The following is a 7,762-nucleotide window of genomic DNA, read 5'->3' on the forward strand; positions in this document are numbered from 1 at the left end:
TTTTGCTCTGTGTTTTAAGAAGCAACTTTTTGATAATTTTGCAGTTTATAAAGAAACAAAGGCAATTTTCGGTGTTTAAAGAACAGACCACTGCAAACCAACTGCTAATAATTTATCATTTTTATTTCTTATTTGAATATAAATCTCTGTCAAATGAAAATACCTAAATGATAGACAAATCATTAAATATTTACAGAATTTATAAAAAAAAAAAAAAAATACTAATTTTTGAGGGATTTATCCAACTTCTCCATTACCATTCTTTTAGATAGTTTTCAAATTGAGGAAATGAGACGAATACATTTTTATAGTTTCTGTGTTGCTGTTGCCCGAGTTCAACACATGTACAGGTCAGGCAGCCTTTCGTAATGCAGGATTCTCCCAGGAACAAACGTACCATATGAAAGCTTGCTGAAGTGCACATTTTGACAGGGAAAAAAAAAGGTTGGTAAATCCACCTTTAAATTTGGGCCTGTGGAAGATGGTATTACAGAATAAATCCAACCCTGCTGTGAGGGCTCATACAAGCTGCCATTTGTAGTCACACCTCGTGACTAGGTTACAGTAAGGTGAAACAGGCTACAGCTGAACACAAGATAAGATCTGAACATGATCCCCTGGCACAGTACGAGGGATAAGGCTAAAACAGTGCACTCATACCAATTCATACACCTACTGCCGCCATACAGAAAACCGATCAAAACTCCAGCGTGTTCCAGTCTTTTTTGGCAAGATTGCAGAACGAGACAGGATTGCTGCAGTTCCAGAAAGAATGGGAAGTTCAATGATTTGCACGAAAAGTAAAGAAAACTGCCCTGACACGTGATTACGCATCTTGTGTCCCAGCAGATCCACTGTCCTGTCAAACGCTAACATTTGTTAAGACAGATCTTTGTGGATTGCTGAGCCACCATCATATGAAACACTTTTCTCAACCTCAAACATCTGTGAGATAGAGAACATGTTGGAACTGTAGCTTCCCCCTTTAAACAACATCAAACCCACAAAAGGTAAGAGGTAGGTGATGTGACCTTTTTAAAAATGTGTATTGCTGGCATCCAGTGGTTAGACAGTTTAAAATGTATCAACACTACGCAGAGGGCAGAATACTGTGTTTATCTCTGTGTTAAGAAACATACTTCTCAAACGGCTCACGGAGAAATAGCTCCCTCACTTAAACATAAAGGTAATCTGAGTGTAACCTAAACTTGGTGGCATTCACCAGCTTTAGTTTGAGCAGTGGTTGTTTGTGGCAGTCTGGTGTTAAAGCTAATTCACACATCTAAGTTAAGAGGAACTGGCAACAGGAAATTATACAAAAACCTCAATATGACGACAAACTTTCACTTCAGTCCACAACCTGTATGGGATCATCTGGATGTAAGACTGTATTGTGATGCCATGAGGTTTATGGCACAAGGTCTACAAGCATCATATTCCCCTCTCAGTTAACAAAACCTCCCCTGTAGCGACTGAGAAGGCTTCAAAACATTTCATGATTAACAGAAAACCTATACTCAAAACTGAAATAAGGCTTCCAAAGGTCCAGCCTGGAATCAAATCAGTGTGTGGACAAGAACTATGTTATTCTGTCAACGTGTTAGTCGGATTATAACTGTACTATAAGATGTAGGTCACTTCAAATGTCTTAGTGTCACTTTTTTTTTCTTTTTTTTCTTTTTTTTTTATAAACAAAAAGAGCCCTGTGTTCAACTCCAACACACTGAAAAAGGCATTATTCACTCCAGTGGAGTGTAAATTATCAGGTGATTGATGGTGATTATTGCACCAGACATAACAGTATGTGAAATAAAAGGTAGCATGAAAGTAAACGTTACAAAGAAATCATCAGCTCATGCAACTTGTGGGACAATACTGAAATGACATCATGAGAGAAAACTTCACAGATTCTCAGTTAAAAGTGAATGAGATGCACACAGTCCTAGTCATTACAGCAGAGCAGCCATCCTGCACTCACATGTCAGTGAAATGGATTATGACCTCAAGAATGGTAGTGGGTCAAGATACACATATACATACTTTGTAAAATAATTTCAAAAATACCATTAGAATTTGCATTCAAATCATCTGTGCAATCAAACCAAATTGTCAGGTGAAATGAATGATTTTTGCCAAATCATTTGACGGATCATTTATGCTTGATTGATTTAAAAAGGCCATATGCTTACAGCCTGTAAAACATACGGAACTGTTAACTAGTCACATGTCAAACATCCAGTATCTTCTACTTACTACGCAAACGCAAAATTCTTATTCTCTCATTCAAAAAGTGTGTCGTACAGAGATAAGAAGCAAAAGGCCAAAACAGGTGGGCCACACAAAAGCATTGGGTAGTTCATAAAGGAGTGTCTGGGGGAGGGAGGAAGAACCCCGTGGGTGTAGGTCATTTACTTTTCCATCATGATACCAGAGACACTCAGTTATTTAAAACAAACGAACAAAACAAACAGAAAAGAAACTCCCCTTCAGAAAGACAACATACTCTAGTGAAGAACTGCCCAAATCAACAACCATTTTAGAAAACATTCATGGTTTCAGGACTCAAACTGGCTCCACACATTTGGCCCCCCTTTCAACATTGCTACAGAAAAATGTGACAGGACATCTGACTGCAGGGGCTTGCAACAATGCTGGGGGGAGGGGAAGAAAAAAAAAAAAAAAAAAGCAGAAAAAGGACAGTATAGTATTACAGATCAGATAACTTGGTGTGGGTTCCACGGTTAAAGATATCAGAATTTCCTCTCTCTTTCCACGCGCTGCCTCTGTCATCTTGCCTTCCTCTGGGAGCCCATGAGGCGCCTCTGCAGTGACATTTCTCACCTTTGGGCTGCGATGCAGAGCTACAACATGGCTATGCTCTCTGGTGTACAGTTGAGATGCGTAGATGTGCTGCTTCCCCCGGGGGACTTGAGGCCCTTAGTCGCCCCGCCTAAAGTCGAGCCCCGGGCCCTGGGGCCCATGATAACACCTGAGCCGTGGTGGTGACTCCGCTGCAGGCCTGCCATCATGGTCTCACTGGTGACGGTGCCGAACTCGTAGGTGAAGGTGCCGTAGAAGACCAGGATGTCCACGGTGAAGACCCACTCGCAGATGGCTGCCGCATGCTGCAGGATGAAGCTCTCGTGAATGAAGAAGATGCCGCCTGAGAGGAGGATGAGTTAAGGAGGACAGACATCTCTGGTACATGCATGAGCAAATTAAATTTCACTGACTCTACAGTTGGCGCAGGAAGGACAGAATGAAAAAATGTCAACAGCCTGAATCACATCCATGATATAATGAGATGAGATATAACAAGCAGCCTTGCCTCAGGGTGCCAGATGTGAATTCATAATATGATTAGAGTTAAATTGCAATTGGCTTTGCAGCTCCGTGAACCAGACAGGTTTAAAAAATAACATACCAGTCAGTGAATGCAGTTTATACACATAGGATAGACTACTATTATTTATCAGATAATCGAGGTGGAGCCATGACGGGATGAATAGAGCGATACAAAAAAGACCAAGCAGTTGCACACCAATTCCTTCACTGTGATCTTCACCACATGCTTTCCGATACAAAGAAAAGCCTGTTCTATCACTAAACACATGACCAAGAGACAAACAGATATTAAAAACAGCAACAGTTCATATTTCCATATGAATCACTGACTAGCAGATTTTTTTAAGGAACATCAATGGCTAATGCTGAGTTGATAAACTTAACAGCACCTTTTTCAAGACTAACATTCTGACTTGTCTGGAGCACATAAAAGGGAAAAGCACAGGGGAAACTAATACCTTTAATGATGGCTCATTCCAAGAGAGTAATTCCAGTGTGAGAGCACGAACAATATCAGGGCCCTTGAACTGGGTGACCTAAAAGGGAGACGGTTCTTCTTTTCATTAAAAAAAAAAAAAGTATCTTAGAGGAGTTAAAACCACATGTATCAAAAGCTGTGTTTAGATATAACATACATATCGTATATGTGAACAGCAAGAGGGACGTTCCACTAGTAAGTAAAGGATACTGAGGACCAGGGAGACCATGGCTCCCAGTGCCAGCGCCACCCGGAAATGGGCCATCCAGTAGTCTAGGGCAGTTACAGCTACCCTGTAGGTGAGTACACACTGCAGGCACACAAACAGCAGCCCCGCCGGAAACGCCACACCAGCACCCACATAGTGTAGAGATTTGGCATGATCAACCTGTCAAACAGAAACGTGCAGTCGCAGTGACAGTTTGCGCTCATCTAAGATCCAAAAAGAGAAGCTAAAGGTCACCAAAATTTGAATTAAGTGTGTTCATGTCATGGCTGTTGATGTTCACCTGAAAGTTGCCCACCATGACCAGACCCACAGCGTTGGTGCAGCCGGACACCAGAGCGCTGGTGTTGACCCAACATCGGTGGCTGTGCTCGACCACCTGGGCGTAGCGCAGAAGGCACACCATCACCACTGCAGGACACAATGGAAGACGACACACGTTTACACTGCATCCATAACGTTAAATCTAATACTACTACACACTAAAAGCCTTTGGATTTGAATCTGTGGGTCGTTGGAAACTTCAAACCAAATCATGGTTTAGTTAGTCCAACTATTGAAGGTATTAAAAATGGAAAATTAATTGATTTTTTTCTGTTTATACTGAAGGCTGAACTTCGAAATTTATACGTATTAATGCTTGTTTAAATATGATGCTCTTGCTTGCTTATAGTATTATCTATAGGAGGTGGGCGGTCATGTGACTGGACCCACTCTGCTGATGTTAGACTATCCGATTTGGTTTTACTGCTGTCTCAAAGCAGATGTGTCCCGTCAACTATTGACATCTCTGGTTGCATAAGGAGGCACTTTTCTTGGCAGGTTTAGTTTGAAATGTTTGAAAACTATAAACCTGCAGTCTGTCACAGTATATACCACCAAGGCAGTAAAACACAGATCAACTACATTACAAGTTACCAATAATAAGGACGGCAAAGATCAGAATTGAAGCATCTAGACAGTTTATACACTAGTGAGAGAAAAGCAGAGAGGTGAGAAAAAACACAGAATGACAGAAAGAAAGAAAAATGCAAGGAAACAAAAGGAGATCCTGTGGACTGGAAATAAAATAAAATATATATGAGAAGGAAAGCAGATGTGAATAATGAAGCGATAGTGAAAACAGCAGGAGACAGATGCAATTAAGGGCAGAGGGGGGAAATTGGGCCAGAACTGACTGGTAATAAAACAAGATAGAAGGCGGAGGAGTTATGGAGGCAGGCCACAGAAGGTTCGTGCAGGGGAGAGGACAGAGGGGGCAAGTGGAAGGAAAGCCGCATTTATTATTGATTAGAGAGCACAGGCTATTTCAAGACCCTCCATATCTCTTTGAGGGGAGTGGCTGACGTCCGTGGGCACCATAGAGGATTGATGTAACACACAGAATGGATAGAGGAGACAGACATTTAACAATTCTCACCTTGACTATTCTCTTTAATTGTGTTTGTATTAAAGAACAGAAGGCAGCACTCTTGTTTTCACTGAAGGGTAAATCGCAGATCTAATTAAAGATTCAACCAAATTTTACTTTGTTGCGTATTGAATAATCAGTATTTCACAGTGAATTTTCACAGTACATCACCAAATATTTGTGGAAAACTGTTTATTTTATTATTATACTGTTTAGTTTAATTAGTTAAATAACAACACACATTGAAATTGTCTACCTTTTAATACCCCTTTTACACACCAGTAGCTTCTTTTCTGGGTTTTACAGGGAGTTGTGTGCTGACACTATTTCACTTCTATGGATGTAGTCACTTCCTGGAGTATCCACTGGTTGCCTGGCAGCCTCGTAGAGGCATGAAAACGTCAGGACCATGAGCAAAGAAGTAGTCCAGCACATGAACCCTAACACCATCTATTATTTATTACTGAGCTTTATAGGTACTGGTAGGGTGGTAGATTTTCGAACTTTGGACTGAGCCAGACTAGCCCTTTCCCCCTGTTTCTATTCTTTATGCTAAGCTAAGCTACCCAGCTCCTGGTTATGGCTTCATATTTACTGAACAGACATAAGAGAGGTATCAATCTTCTCATCTAACTCTCAGCAAGAAAGCAAATAAGTGCATTTTCCAAAAATGTCACAAAATGTCATACTATTCCTTTTAAGGAAGTACTCTTGCTCACACAATGTCTTTTAACCACCAGACTATGAATGTGCATGTATGGTTTTAAGTTCAGTTGGAACGAGGCCTTACCCATGAAAGCTCCAACGTTGCCAATCAGGCTGAACAGGCAGCTCTCAGGAGGGTAGGAGCCACATTTACTATAGGACATGAAGACAAGAACAACTCTCAGTATTAGAGGGAGGAAATGTAAATATGTCACTATATCCAAGGCCACAGTTACTGTGTGTCAGCTCTCTATCAAGACAGACAGCCATGCACAGTCAGATTGTACAGAAACAAATAAAGTGTCTGTGACTACAGATGTGTGAACTAAACTTCTTAATTCAAAAATGTAAAAGAAGGTGAAGCAACTTTGCTCTGATATTATCTAGATGTAAATCTGAGGTTTAAAAGACTTTCCTCTACATACACTGCTAAAACGCCTGTGAGTCCCATGATGCCTTTTTACAAGAAGTGCTTTTTTACAAGTCTGTGGTTAGAGGCTTATTTGCGGATCAAACAAATTCAATTTATGCAAAGCGTGGGGTTAATCACCATCATAGAGCCACAACATAACAAGGTGCTAATTCATGCCTCGGGGCCTTTCCTGACACAAAATCGCTTTTGTATTCTGATGAAACAAAGACTTCATGTGCAGAGAGGAGGAGAGGTGGAAAAGGAGACCTGATGAGGGGGATGTCCTGGATGGTGCAGCATGTCTTGGGGAAGCCTGGTCGGGGCAGCTCCTCTGTGCACGTTACATTGTAAGACCTGTAGCAGGGACACAGTGAGTTCAGTTCCTTCCCTTCTGATAGCTGTGGAATCAACTGTCCAGGTATGAAACAATAAAGAGTTTTAAGCCAGAACAACAGAAATAAATCACTCACCAGTTCTCCACAGGACAAACGTGGTGATTCATCACAGCCATGGCATACCTGTAGGATAAAGAACACAACATAATTTAAAGCAAGAAATGGCAAATGTCACAGTCATCTGATCCCTGATGATACAGAACTATTATCAAGAAACAAGATTACACTGGTCTCAAGATAAAGGGTCATTCAGCAGAAAGATTTTTTTTCTAATGTAACTCACACTATCCATATTCCTGTGATGGAGAAGGCAGACAGGCTGACAGGCAGGACGATCCAGGCAGTCATTGGGCTGGCGGTGAGCTGGCTTTGTCCCAAGCATGGGGTGAGAGGGGGGCTTTGGGATGGAGTGGCGACACAACAGGAGGGATCAGGTGGGGGGCGGAAGGGGGTGTGGGGTCACTTACACACAGGGGGACACACAGGAGGGGGGGGGGGGCATGAGAGGACAAAAGGGGGAATGGCACAGCTCTTCTGCTCCACAGGGCCCTGCAATCGGCAGCAACCTGAAAGAAGAGAAGGAAAAGCTTTGTCAGTATAAACAAAATACCGCAAAACTACAGTTGACAGCCAGCTGAAATACTGACATGCATGTACATTGTGTCCCTGTGTGACTGGAAGTAATGACTAAATGATTTTTTATGTTGTACTCCTAATAACATTGCAGAGAGATGAAAAAAAAAGAAGTAATCAAACGTTTTCATACTACTGTGAATCTGATCAAACAGTC

At 41.6% G+C, this 7,762-nt stretch overlaps 1 protein-coding gene across 2 annotated transcripts; it reads right to left on the reverse strand.

The window, feature by feature from the left end:
• Positions 1-171: 171 nt before the first annotated feature.
• LOC120805766 (transmembrane protein 150A-like) lies at positions 172-7,456 on the reverse strand. 2 transcript variants are annotated; one of them, XM_040156309.1, is made up of 8 exons: positions 7,256-7,456; positions 7,048-7,095; positions 6,845-6,931; positions 6,251-6,318; positions 4,333-4,460; positions 3,981-4,211; positions 3,804-3,901; positions 3,094-3,163 (listed from the first exon to the last, which is right to left on the reverse strand). In XM_040156309.1, the coding sequence occupies exons 1-7, from the start codon at positions 7,318-7,320 to the stop codon at positions 3,806-3,808; spliced, it is 723 nt and encodes a 240-aa protein (XP_040012243.1). In that variant the 5' UTR covers positions 7,321-7,456; the 3' UTR covers positions 3,094-3,163; positions 3,804-3,805. The 2 variants fall into 2 exon arrangements, with proteins under 2 accessions (XP_040012242.1, XP_040012243.1); XM_040156308.1 differs by lacking the exon at positions 3,804-3,901 and having other exon boundaries at positions 172-3,163; positions 4,034-4,211; positions 7,256-7,448.
• Between the last annotated feature and the right edge of the window lie 306 nt (positions 7,457-7,762).

The sequence above is a fragment of the Xiphias gladius genome, chromosome 19 (assembly GCF_016859285.1).
Source record: "Xiphias gladius isolate SHS-SW01 ecotype Sanya breed wild chromosome 19, ASM1685928v1, whole genome shotgun sequence".
NCBI classification, from domain to species: Eukaryota; Metazoa; Chordata; class Actinopteri; order Istiophoriformes; family Xiphiidae; genus Xiphias; species Xiphias gladius.